The 13745-nt window shown below is 37.2% G+C and overlaps 1 protein-coding gene across 5 annotated transcripts in view; it reads left to right on the forward strand.

Moving 5' to 3' along the window:
* Positions 1 to 13745, forward strand: part of MAP4K3 (mitogen-activated protein kinase kinase kinase kinase 3) — a 72099-nt gene that overhangs the window by 50411 nt on the left and 7943 nt on the right. For 3 of the 5 annotated variants that reach the window (XM_014891162.2, XM_014891159.2, XM_088160858.1), the window contains 12 exons: positions 468 to 510; positions 724 to 886; positions 1870 to 1979; positions 2957 to 2998; positions 3229 to 3313; positions 4309 to 4388; positions 6825 to 6885; positions 6971 to 7088; positions 8624 to 8682; positions 10526 to 10629; positions 11375 to 11546; positions 13599 to 13667. In XM_014891162.2, the coding sequence (XP_014746648.1) occupies positions 468 to 510; positions 724 to 886; positions 1870 to 1979; positions 2957 to 2998; positions 3229 to 3313; positions 4309 to 4388; positions 6825 to 6885; positions 6971 to 7088; positions 8624 to 8682; positions 10526 to 10629; positions 11375 to 11546; positions 13599 to 13667 (1106 nt within the window). The remainder of the gene's footprint in view (positions 1 to 467; positions 511 to 723; positions 887 to 1869; positions 1980 to 2956; positions 2999 to 3228; positions 3314 to 4308; positions 4389 to 6824; positions 6886 to 6970; positions 7089 to 8623; positions 8683 to 10525; positions 10630 to 11374; positions 11547 to 13598; positions 13668 to 13745) is intronic. The other 2 variants (XM_088160859.1, XM_088160860.1) reach the window with 1 other exon arrangement.

Raw genomic sequence — 13745 nt, forward strand, 5'->3', positions numbered from 1 at the left:
ACAAAAACCCACCAGCTAACCTAAACACGAGGGTAGCTGTCCACTGCAGATGGATTATAGTTTTATGTATAAGGCTTTTCTAAGTCATTTTCCAAGGAATGGTCTTCATTAGTTTTCTTGTAACTCCCCTTCAGCTCACTGAGACCCTAAACTTTCTCCTCTCAACAGAGCAAATGTCAGTCCTCTTCTGCTTTCTCCTTGCTTTGTTCTGCACAATTTGTGCGTCTTCAACAAATCAGTTTATAACACTCCTTGCTCTATGGGGGCGAACCTGTGATCCTTGTTTTCTTACAGTATTTGAGGTATAACAAAATATTGAAAGTATTTGTGATGCAGTTACTTGGATATAATAGTGCTCTTGACAAGTTAATGGTATTTATTTGTATGGCGTTTCTAAAACCCTCTATCTTCTTGAAAACTGCAATTTAAGTTTTCTCTCTGTTTTGTTTTATTTATTCTCTTCATAGTGCTACTATGAAACCTAAAGTACCACCTCCTTTACCACCAAAGGTAAGTGAGAGGACTTTGGTTGCTCAGGAGAAAAATGCACTTTAAATAAACAAATAAATGGAGAATATTTAGATTACTGTATTGGTGGCTCTTAACTTGTGAAAATTTCAGGATCTACATGCTGTATGTGGGGTTTTTTTCCTCATTGATAAGTGGCGTGGACGCTTGGAATCTTTTTTCATTATGTTTTGATTATTACTATGTCTCTTTCAGCCTAAATCCATATTTATCCCCCAAGAAACTTATTCTTCAGAAAATGAAAATCAAGGGACAATCAAGAGATGCCCAACATCAGAGAGTCCAGCAAAATCTACATCTCATGTTCCACCCAGACCACCACCTCCTCGGCTACCTCCACAGAAATCTAATCCTTTAAGTAATAAAGTGACCCCAAAGAGTATACAAGTATTTCTTAAATAATCTGATGTGATTTCTATATTCTTAGCTATGCACACATTAAAAGATATTGAGGTAGTTTCTTCTATGGTGGACAAGTAACAAAAAGTGCATGAAAGCCAAAATTCATGAAGAAAGCATGCTTTAACTCTTAAGAGGGTCAAATGAACCTTCTGTCAAAGTCACTGACACAATTCCTGCTGATGCCATTGGTGGCACAGTTGCTTTCCTAAGCAACAGGTTTATAATCTAGAGTATCAGGATTGGTAAAAAAATATATTTGTAGGTTTCAGGTTCAGTGTGTCAGCTGTTGTCATTTGTCATGTCAAGAACAGAGTTCTGCTTTCAAAGTTTGCTTTTGTACATAAGGAACTGGATTGGGGAGTGTAGGAGGTAATTGTGTTTGTTTTCTGTCTGCTCAGACTGTTCATTTTATGCCTTTGCCAGTCTAATGCCTTGAGAGTTGTCTTGGACTGGCTTCTCTTAAGCAAGCTCAATGTCTGCCTCTTAATTGTTACTTTGGTAGCTTTTTCTTGCTTCATACTTAGTACTGCAGTTGATTTGTTAAAGATGTGACTCTAACAAGGCTGTGTTTCTAGGGAATCAATAATAGAAGTGCTAGCTATTGGCAAGTATTTCTTTAGGTGTGGTCAACAGGTTTCCCCTCATAACGGTGACTGGGTCCCTTTCTGTGCTCCTGTTAGAGTTGTTAGAGTTATTATATTAGAGTTGTTACATTCATTACCAAAAGTCATGGACTGAGATTGAATGCAGCTTGATGGATATGTGCACATGTAAGAACATACATACTTCAGAAATCAATTAGAGTATTTGATACTATATTGTGTATAGTATATGTTCTTACTTAATTGGATATTCTGGCCCACTTAAAAGAATTTTTGGTTTAGATTACTCTTTGAGGTGAAGGTAGAGGAACACATTTTTAAATATGAATCTTTCTAGGTAATGGAGTCACTTCTGTGCAGTTAAATGGTGAAAGAGAGGAGCTGTCACATCAACAGAATGAAGCTAGAGACACTAACTTTTCAAGGAAAGAAAAGAAGGAAATACTGGTAGGTATTTAAGTTTCTGGGTGTCCTTGTAGAGTTGCTTTGACTGTTCCAAATGTGCAAGGAAAAGGAGTAGGTGTGCTCTTTAAATTTGAAATTATGCTGGATGGCATCTTGTTTACTTTGAATCAAAGCACAGTTTTCCTTGATTGTCTAGTTGTGATACAGCCTTAGGCTGAAGTTTGTCAGTGTTTAATATTCCTTAGAAACAAACATAATCACAAATATATACAATTTACTTGCTTTTTCACACATCTAAAAGCAAAATGAGAGCTGTGTCAGGTGGCATACTGAGCAATAACTGTTTAATAGCAAATGGGGAAATGAGGGAATGGAATATGCTGTAATTAGAATAGATTAAATGTAATGTGAGGCCCTCTTTGAGGGCTCCTTCCAAGTATGAGGCTGGAAGTGTAAATTTTTTTGTGAGAAGTGAAGAGGAAATAGACTAGAAATGTGATGATGAGCCTTTGTTTTGTTTTAAGGAAATGCCAGTAATACTGGCAGTACTTTGGAAAGTAGGATTAACTGGACAGCTTTGAACTTGTAATTTGAAATTTTGTGTTTGAAATTTACCTGTAAAATACTTTGTTCAGGAACTTGTTTGTGCTAGGAGAAATTGATACTGACACAGGAAAGTGCATATAGCACTGACTGGTAACATTTAATGCTGTAATACTAAAAGATTGAGCAATTGTTACAATATTGCTTAAACTCTTGAGTAGTGGAGATGGCATTCTTACAGCCACCACTGTAATAGTGTAGTGTGAAATAGTGTACACTGTAGTAGTGTAGTGTGAAAACGTTGCACAAGACTGTGCAAGCATACAATGAGGAGGTATTAGGGCATCACAGTAGAGATTTTAGTGAAAGAAAATGTTGCTGAGTGTTATGGTTATTCTGTGTGTGGGGAGGGAATATACATGTTCAAGCACAGTGTGTATGTGAGTGTAAATATACTTTTAAATTTTATTTTCTAGAAACCAATTAGTAATGGCCTTCCTCCCACACCTAAAGTTCATGTGAGTATTGCTGAGTCATACAAATGCATGTTGGGAGCAGGGTGAAAGAGCACATTTTTTGATTGTTTGTAGTATTTGTTATTTAGCATTAAAAACCCATTATGACTGAGCAATGCTAAGCCAGTGGTATGACTCTTAACCTTTTGTTACTACTTGAAGTAAAAATAATACTTTTGCGAAGGTCACATTTTAATTTTTCATATATATATTTAATGTTTTTACTTCCACAGATGGGTGCTTGCTTTTCAAAGGTTTTCAATGGCTGTCCACTAAAAATTCATTGTGCAACATCTTGGATAAATCCAGATACAAGAGGTACTATATGATGAGTATTTTACCCATTTTGTCCTCTCCTTGAATTTCAAGAGTACTTAGATGAGCAGGACTATTCCTTTTAAAACAGACATATGTTTGTATAAGCAGGAGTTATTCTTTTATTATGCCACTGCTGTCTAAAGTTGGATGAAGTTTTTTGCTTTGATTAAAAAGAATAAATTACATATCGAAGTTAAAGACGCTTCTCAACATTTTAGTCCAAAAAAAGACAATCCTAATTTATTTGTAAAAAATCTGACTTTTGGAGGTCTTAGCTGAGATTGACTTCTTTATCATTCACTTGATCTTTTTTTTCCTTTGAGATCTTTCTGGCCCTACAGGATTCTGCAGCTGTTTATTTTTGCAGAAATTTTAGTGCATTGATATCTAGCCTGATAAAAGGGATAGTTGGTAATACTATACAGCCATTACACCCTTTGATTATAAGCTATATAGACATATTACTGAGCTGGTCAGCAAGAAAATAATTTGTATTTTTTTAGAAACTGGAATTACGGAAGGGTAAATCCTTATCAGTTGACATCATCTCATAGCAGATGTCTGCCTTGTTTCCATGCCTATGGACAATCCAGGGATTTGATTATGTTCAAGAAGTGAGGCACCCACAGACTACTAAGAAAATGTTCCATCAGTACTGCTGTAGATGTACTCTCAAAGATAGCAATGGATATTTCCATAATATGTGGAAATGTCTAAGTAGGATATGCTGAAACTGTTCATGTGATTTCCTGCTTGTGGTTGAATCAGTTTTTTTAAAATTTCAAGTATTACTCCCCCCCTCCCCTTTCCTAGTGACTTAAAACACTCTTATTCATAAACTAAAACTTCCTTGTCAGGATTATTTTTCCATGCTTTCAGACACTGTAACTATTATAGTTTGATTTGTTTCCATGTGTGTAAATATCTTCTTTTGGTAAAGGTGTACATAACTTCCTGAAATCAAGATTTCTACCTCTTTTTGTTTGTGTTTGTAGATCAGTACTTGATATTTGGAGCAGAAGAAGGTATTTACACACTGAACCTCAATGAACTTCATGAAACATCAATGGAGCAGGTATATTTCTAATTTAAAAAAAAATACATCACTTTTTAAAATCAGATTAATGTTGTATAATCCTTGTAAAAATGTTTTTTACTATATTTACATAGGCACTGGCTACACTGAGAATTACATTAAATATTTGCTATTGAGGATACTTTTCAGTCACGTTTGTGATTTGTAGGCTGAACTTTGTTTATATAGGAGGTCTTCATCTATCGGTATTTTGAACTTCATCATAGAGCATTGTTCTGCAGTTAAATTAGGTAAATAGTATGGAATTTCCCTGATGCATTCTGGATGAAAGTTTCTATTTTCCTTAAAACTTCATTGCAATACAGAATTTTTGCACCAAACATTGTGTTTCAGCTACAGGGAAGCAAGGAGATCCTTTATTCACAGGAGTCCATTCTTGTGGTCTTAAAAGCTAATGAAACTCCTCTTACTGCGTTCCACCTAAAGCTCTGTCTTTGCAAAGTCTTACAAAAAGTAACTTTTTAAAAGGGATGCTAGGGAGGGAGAAAATGCAAGTTGCAGGCTTTTCTGTATTCTCTAGCTCTTTCGTTACTCTAAGAGACTTGTTTTCTTTCCTGCCTTCTCCCTACTGTAGGGAGCTGTGCACCTGCCATCAAGATGGAGGAATTTGCAAGGACAGCCTTCACACTGTAAGCTGGAGGCACTGGTGTTTGTTCATCCTCCAGGGTCCAGACATTGTAGAGATTGTTGAGAGAGAGGCCTAGCTAGCTTGAACTGAGCTCATACTGCTGCATGAGTTACCTGGTTTATACTTAGCTCAGGTAGCACTCTGCTGCTGCATTGCAGTTGTAACAACTACCCTGGGAAATATCACTAATGCAATAATTCTTGTAGGCCAGATAGACCAAGGAAAGTTTTGGGTTTTTTCTTCACTGTTTGGGGTTTGGTTTTGGTTTGTTTTTTTGGCAAGGGAGGAGAAGAGCCATAATGAAAATCATGCAGTGTGTTGCCTAGTGAGCTTTCAGGAAAATGTTTTAATAAGCACTTAGAGACAAGAAGAAATGCTTGCTAACACAGCCAGTGGTGTGGAACAGGAAGAATGAGTGACAGGTCAATTAACCTGCTATTTTGAAGAATTGCTGTTCTCTAATCCTCAGATCCAAATTTACTTAGTTACAGTATGCTCGTGTACCTGCAGAAGGTCAACCAACCTTACGTGTTAAATTGGTAGCAAATTTTGCTACAAGGAGTTTGGTCGATTATTATCATAGGTGTTTCTTACAGTGTGTTTGTGTTATGAGAAGATTTCAGGAATAGTGCACCCTCTGTGCTAACCATTTATTGCATCATTTATAGCAGCCAGTAGGGCTTTAATGGCATTTCCAAGTTTTGTGTTTTATGTCATTGTTTACTCTCACTCTGATACGACTCAGCATAAAAGCAAAAGTAATATCCTTGATTATTTTTCTCTGTATTTCACTTCACCACTGGACAAAGGAGACATAATACACATTTCCAGGAGTTGGAATAGGTTCAAGGTTTATATTTTAATCTCTTTTTTGGAAGAGTTGTGTTTTGCTTTCTTTTGTGGTGTTTTTTTTTTTTTTAAGAGCGAAACAATTGTCCTCCTGAGTGGTCTGTCTAGCCCAATAGTCTCTTTCCTAAAGTGGCAGCTGGAAATGTCAGTGAGCTTGGAATCCTCTACAGTCATTGATTCGGGGATGTTGGAGGATCCGTGCCTATTTTTTTGTTCACTTTTGGACCTGTTGAATACGAGTATGTCTAATCCCTTGGTTGTGTTGGTACTTTCCACCTCCATGACATCTTGTGCCAAGTAGTTTCAGAAGTTAGATGAGAGTGGGGTGGGGGAAAAGTAGTTGTGATTTGTTTGGGTTTTTTTAAGGGATGTTTTGTTGCTTTCACCCCCATCTTTTTGGAGTTTGCAGGATTTGACAAGAACCAGCTCTGCCTTGAGTATTTGTTGCACTTGTTCATCACTTAAGTGAAATGTTTAATCATGCAGGTGAAGGTGAAGAATCACTTGGAGTGCCAGTTTTAATGGTTTCAAGAGATTTGGACTGTCACAGGCTTTAGAATGGCTGTGGTTTGTGGACCGTGCTCAGTTTACTGAAGGTTGTTGTTGAGCTTTTCTTAAGGAGAAAATTTTTTGGAAAAGGGTTGATGGATCTTTATAATGACATCTTGTGGAATATAATATACCTGAAGACATAAGTATAAAATGTGCTAATTGTCTAAATGTGAATTCATATATTAAATATAGTGTGTGTGCCTAAGATTTACTCTGAATTAACTCTGGAATCCAGGTAAACATTACTTGGCTTAAAAACTTACTTCTGCTGCAAAAAGCACGTCAGTTTTAGTTTTGTCCTGTCATCTAAGCAGTTACTAATTGATAATTGTCTTGTGTATATAAAATTGAATGCTACTTCTTTGTTTTTTCCTTCCATTTATCAGTTGTTTCCTCGAAGATGTACCTGGCTATATGTCATGAACAATTGTTTATTATCAATATCTGGTAAGTTACTGTGCTGTTTTTGAGTGGTAGTGCTGGTAAACACTTGGTTTCGTATTTGAAGTGTGGTTTGTTTTCTAATTGCCAGGTAAAGCTTCTCAGCTTTATTCCCATAACCTACCAGGACTCTTTGATTATGCAAGGCAAATGCAAAAGTTACCTGTTGCTATTCCAGCACATAAACTCCCTGACCGAATACTTCCCAGGTAAATAGACATCATCGGATATATCAGATTATCTTAACTCTGGGAGTTCAGGATATGCTTGTGAAGCTCTGGGAGCACCAAATAGTGGGGGTCTCTGTGCACAGATTGCAGTGACTAACTAATCTAGTTTGCAGAAAAATCTTTGATTCTTAACGTATATAGCGAGACACTGGTTCTTCTAATAGAATAGGATTTCTGTTAGGAAATTGTGTTACAGAAAATTTGATACTCTGCTACCTTTGGTTGTATTAAAAGCCTATTAACATATAATTATTGGGTTCAGGAAAGCTTCTTGTTCAGTTACCTGCAAGCATAATGGTGCAACACTTGTCTGAAAATTGTGTTCTTCCCAGAGGGTAAATTCTAAATAATTAAAAGATAATTTGTGCTTTGAATTGTTATCTTCTGTGTACCTGCACTGTTGTTCTGTTCCTCTTTTCCAAATTTGACTTTGGTGGGTGACTTTGGCTTGAGGACTGAATCAGCAATGAAATAATAACCATAATTACCACAAGGATCATGCTAGGAAAACCATGCTAGATTCTTCCTGGCACGCTACCTCACCTAAGTTGCAGAGGACTCAGAAAATTTTTTTATCCAGTCATGTTACTTTCCAAAGAAAATGTAGCACAACCTGATTGTGAGTGCCAAGCCAGTCATTCAAAGACAGGAGGGGTTAATTTAGATAACCTGTTTTCCTATTTTACCTCTGATTGTAGGGTGTCAGGGTAGTCATGTTTAGCCAGCAGAAGACAGACATTTGAAGTATGTCAGAGAACATAATTTTTTTTTCCTTCCAGACCATAAAGTGTATTCTTAAACAAGTTTCTGGGTACTATCATGATGAGTGCTATATGCAAAATGATAAAAGCAGAGGTTTTGGTACAGAAAAGAAAAAGCAAAATTGAATTTGAAGTAATTTGTGAGGTTTGTATATTCATTTGCAAAATGTTCTAACCTCAATTTATGATACTTGATAGGCAGACATTCAGTAGCAGAAAATATGTCTGTGATAAGTGTCCTTTCCAGCTTTCTTTCCCTGGAGTGTCCTTGAACAGTTCCTTTCAAACATTCTATGACTTATTCCAGCAAAAATTTGTGACCAGTAGTCAGTTTTCATGCTGTTCAGGCCTTTTGCATTATCAGCACTTCTGGACAGTTCCATTTAAAATGCTACACAACTGTTTTTCCAATTCATAGCTTTGAGTGTACCATCTGTCGTCAATCTATTTATCCCATCTTTTCTGCAGCATCAAATTAATTATTTTTATTGTCAAGAGTACTGTGGCCGGTCTCAATAGTGCTTGTTGTCTTCTAATCCATGTAGAAACTCTGAGTCCTGTGTTACCAGCAAAAAACATTTTGGTTTATCTGATAAATTTTCACATTATTGTTTCCATGACTTCAGGAGAAATACACAAACTTGAATTTTTTACTTTTAGGTGTGACAGATGTTTTTCTATTAATGACTGTCTAAAAAGAAAATTTACTCGATTGTTTTAGTTGCTCAATAATGTTGTGTTTATCTTTTGTAGGAAGTTTGCAGTATCTACAAAAATTCCTGACACTAAATGGTGTCAAAAGTGTTGTGTTGGTAAGTAAAGCTCTGGAGAAAAAGTGTGAAGGGGCAGCACAAATGGTGGCAATATTAAGATTACCAAGTCAGCTTTAGGAGGTAAAGGGAGAAGAGACTTCTGTCGTTGTTATGAAGTTGTACATTTGCAGACAGTGAGCTCATTCAGGTTACTGCTTGGGTTTAAGCAGTGAAAACTTTCCCATTCAGCTCTTCATATTTAAAGACAATTTACAAGAAATGCAGAGAAGCAGAATGATGTCAAAATTTGAACCAATACTCAAGAAGAGCCTAATCTCCATGGATGGAGAAGCTTAGAGAAGTTGCCATCAGGATTAAGCCACCTGTATTCCTAGCAGAAGTTTAAGTTATCAATATTGAGTGATAAAAAGCAAAGGAGTATTTTTAATTATTTGAGGACAGTGTTATCTCTGAAGCCTTTATAATGTGTTTAATAATGTGTCAGCTACCAAAGTCTCAAAGCTGTGCTGTGTTAAGACATGGTCTAAAAGAGAAGCAGATAGATTAAAAAAACTCCAAACCACTGTGAGTGTTAATGAATGCTGCAGGGAGCACTCATGGGGTGACAGAGGTCAGAGTATGTAAAACTCTGACCTGACAGAAAAATTAATTTGGAAGTCTGTATGTTTCTAGGTTTTTGTTCATAAAACAAGAAGCCTTGTGATGTGCTCTTCTGTGGTTCCTGTCCTGCCAGGCACAGAATTTAACAGGAGTGTTGTGCTGTGGTACTTGACATTATGAGGGAAGTCTTCATAGTCAGACATAGCTCAGCCTCCTAAGCCTGGAGTCCTTCGTGCATGATAGCTGTGAGTGATAATTTGTGAACACAGCAAGGGTGGCTGTAATAGTCTTACTTCTTGTGGCCTGAGCCTCCATTCCTGCTGGCACATAAGTCTGCTTTTGGCCTCGGGGCAGCAGGAGTGCCGCAGGAGGTAGAAAAAGATGAGAACTTTTCGTCTTCTTTCTGCACCTTACAGGTGTTGGTGATTGCTTTGTGGTTGCTACCAAGTTCAGCCTTATTCAGGGTCACACCAAGCGTTATTTCCTGCACTTTGCAGTCAGTCTGACTGATGTTGAGTAAGAACTTGGATTAATGAAATAAAGCACTGATGTTTAAGGTGCCATAGGATTGCTGATGATTTTCTGTGGCAGTAAGGTAGCGTTGGCATATTTCACTTCTGTGGATAGTTTTGTATTGTAGAAACTTGCTACCTAAAACTGTGTTGTTTATTGCCCAATAGCCCACAGTCACTTCACTGCACATTAAATTTGGTCTTTAGATGTATTTGTACAAAGTGCAAAATAACACTTGTTTGTCTTAAAGGAAATGTTGCCAGTGCTTAAGGAGTGAAATTTTGTCAGCATTGTAAAATTGAAGTGAAATTTCAGAGGGCCCAATTTTGCAACTTTATTGCTCTCTGCCAGTTTTTAATTAAGTTCTGACAATGGAAGAGCAGCACTTCAGTGCTTCAGTTTCAGCCAGATGTTCTGATGATCTAGAAGTGTTCATCAGAATTACAGAACTCCTGGATTTCAGATTCGCTGTGACAGTGCTTGAAGAGCAGCTGAGCTGTTGTTCACTGCCTGCTGGGCGACTGTGTGTCATAGAAAAAGCCATTCTTTAACAGTTTACTTTTGGTGATTTTGAGATAGCTTAGGCAGACCACCACAGTAGACCCAAGACACTCCAGATGTGTATGCAATCAGTTATTCTTTAAATATATAAAAGATTAGAGTGGGGGTGATGGGTATTTTCCAAAAGTAAATAGACTCTTGCATGATTGGAAATTGTTTCTAATTTGTATGTGCTATTGCACTAATACTCTGTATCCTTTTTTGGCAGTGAGAAATCCCTATACAGGCCATAAATACCTTTGTGGAGCACTACAGTCTAGCATTGTTTTGTTAGAATGGGTTGAACCAATGCAAAAATTTATGTTAATCAAGGTAAAATTAAAATTACTCTCATGTTGACTTCTAGTTATCTTGCAGTGGCTTGTTAAGAATAAGTTTTAGCCATTTCTTGATTTATTATACTTTTCTCTTGATTTCTGTTATATTGAAAATAACTGTTTAAATGTGTCATGTATTACCTGACTCAAAATAAATGTTCATGGGTTTGGGGTGCACTTCAGTTAAAGAACCAAGCCCTTTTCTTCATGATCATTGCCCTTCAGTTGCACAACAGAAAACTGAGGCTGGCAGGCTGAGACACGGGTTAACAGTGGTCTTGCTCCCATTCTAGAGAGAAGGTGACCATTTGTTGTATGTTTTTTGACACTGAGGTGCCCAGAAATGCTTGTTATCTCCCAATCTGACATCACCTGAAGAGACAGAGCCAGGATGGGCTCATGTTTATGAAAAGGCATCTGCTATAACTTGATCAGCCTGGAAGAGATGGCTTATAGGCTCAGTAGCCAGGGAGAGAAGTGACAAGCACTCTTGTTGTCTGTGGGCAGCTGCAAAGGACACACATGATAAAAGACATGTTATTTTATGTTAACTGAATTGACATGAGATGCTCCAAGCTTCTTAACTCAGGCCTTTTGTATTTATCAATTCCTGTTATCTGAAGAAGTAAACCTAACATTACAAAGTATGTCATAAAATTTACCATACAGTTTGAATATCTAATAGTAACTCCGACTACATTTGTTTCCCTTCTAATATCTATTTTTGCTTATTCATCTAGCACATAGATTTTCCTGTACCTTGTCCACTGAGACTGTTTGAAATGCTGGTAGTCCCCGAGCAGGAATTCCCTTTAGTTTGTGTTGGTGTCAGTAGAGGAAGAGACTTCAACCAGGTGGTGAAGTTTGAGACTGTCAACCCAAATTCTACCTCTTCATGGTTTACAGAAACAGGTTTGTGTGCTGTTGTCATTGCATTCCAAAATGTTCCTTGTTCTTCTTTTATAGCTGAAGCACTAAAAGTTAGGCTTCTCTGAGGAAGCAAATGGTTAAATCATTAAGGCTAAGTGATAATTGTAAGTTCTCTTCTTAAAGGGGTATCTGGTTGAATCTGTTTGCACATGTACTTTTTTTTGATGTTTCTCCCTGTTGAACTGATTGGATTCCTTGAGATTTTTGGTGTAGCAGAGGATGGAGTTACGGTTTTTTACATTTCCATAAATTAGGCAGCTTGTGCTGTTTTGTGCTCTACCCTGGAACCATGACTTCTGTTTATTTAATAGGTTCTAGTAAAATTGCATTCTGAGCAATTCCTTTTGACATCTCTGGAAGATATTTGGCTCTCCTGCAATGTGCCACTATGGTTAGAAGTGGTGTTACCAGTCTCCTGCTGAGATAGAGCATTCCTCTAGGGTTTATGGAAAGCAAAAAGGATTAGGACCTCTGCTAGCAGGAAACCAAGTGCCTTCCCATCACCAGTGTGGCCACCATCTGAACAACAGCAGAAATTCTCTCAAGGAAGTGTGCTGCGAATTACTTTTTTAGAGTTGCAAGGTTGGCCCCTGAACCTAGATGCAGTAAGGAATCGTTGCTAGTCATAGCTTGCAGGTTCAGAAGCAGTAAATAGCTTTTGTTTTGCCTGTCATGGATCCCTTGTTAATTCATGATGAATTTATACGTAGCTCTGTGCTGGCATATACATGTGCACAAGTCCAGATGAATGTGTACTGTGGAATTCACTAAGAATAACAGTTTCCACCAAAAAGACACCCAGTGACCTTCCTGCTGCTGAACAGTGCATCAGATCTTGACATAGTTTAGAGCATAGTCACAATACCCAAAGTGAGCAGTAGATGTCCAATTAACACACTCTAATACTTCAGAAAATGCATTTTATTTTCATTCCTACCTGTGACTTTGTAACTTTATAGCACAGCCCATAAAAGAAGCACGCTGAAGAGTGTCCTGTTGTCATTTCTCTCTCAGTATTGTCTGCACTGGTGCATAAATACAAGAGTAGTAATCCCTCCTCTGTTCTTTTTTTGGATTGTGCCTTCCACACTTTGTTAATTTCCTTTAATTACTTGTGTATTCTTGTGTTGTGTCTATGATGTTGTTTTCTCCTTTTTTTGTAGCTCAAATTTAAACCCTTTTGTTGTATCAGCTTATTCCTGTCCCCTGCTGGCAGGAGAGTAATGATGCAAACATATTTTTGTTTTTTATAATTTTAACCAGAAGCTGCTTTTGTGTTCTAGGTAATGTGCTCTAATTTCTCATGTCTAATGGATTTAATGAGTTTCTCTTTGCTATATGAAAGATGCCTACAGAATCTGGCAGTAATGTTGAAATAGTAAGAGCTGCTTTGTATGTAGCTTTAATGTTAACAAACAAATGGACAAAAACTACACTTCTCTTTAGAGCTGACATGTCCACTAATCATTTGTGGGTCAAATTCCCATTTGCTGTGATGGAGACTGCTTCAGCTGTAACCCAGAAGAGAAGAAAATAGCCCTTCTTTTGAGGTTTTGGAGAAGGAAATAAGCCCCTATTTTTGGAACATCTGGGGATGGAACATCTGCAAATAGCAGCAAGAATTAAGTAATAAATCTTTATCAGGATTGAGAAATAAAACCGGAAGAAAAGTGCAGTGAAACAACATAGTGTGGACAGTCACATATATCTGCCTTTTTGCAACAGTAATATTCAATTGCAGCAACAGAGAATAAATGGAGAACAATGTACATGTCAATTTGCTTTTGTGACATGGCTCAGAAAAGGCTGAATGAAATCTATGTTTTAATATTAGAGCTTCAGTTTTCCTGTCACAGCCAACATGTCGGAGATAAGTGGACATGCATCTCTAAGAGAAGAGTAATGTCACTGGTAAGATGATGATTTAAAGCAGATAAAACACACTAACCCATCAGAATGTCTCAATCTCTAGAGCTTCCATTTCAAATTTCATGTTAATTTATGTTATGAACTAACACTGTCATTTTTTTATAGACACTACAGAGACGAGTGTTGTCCATGTAACACAGCTGGAGAGAGATACCATTTTGGTGTGTTTGGATTGTAAGTTTAATATCAACTAAATATATATGTATGCATGTACATGCACACTGCATGCAAATTAGGTTCTATATTGAAGAT

Source organism: Sturnus vulgaris, chromosome 3, assembly GCF_052056855.1.
Source record: "Sturnus vulgaris isolate bStuVul1 chromosome 3, bStuVul1.hap1, whole genome shotgun sequence".
In the NCBI taxonomy this organism is placed as follows: domain Eukaryota; kingdom Metazoa; phylum Chordata; class Aves; order Passeriformes; family Sturnidae; genus Sturnus; species Sturnus vulgaris.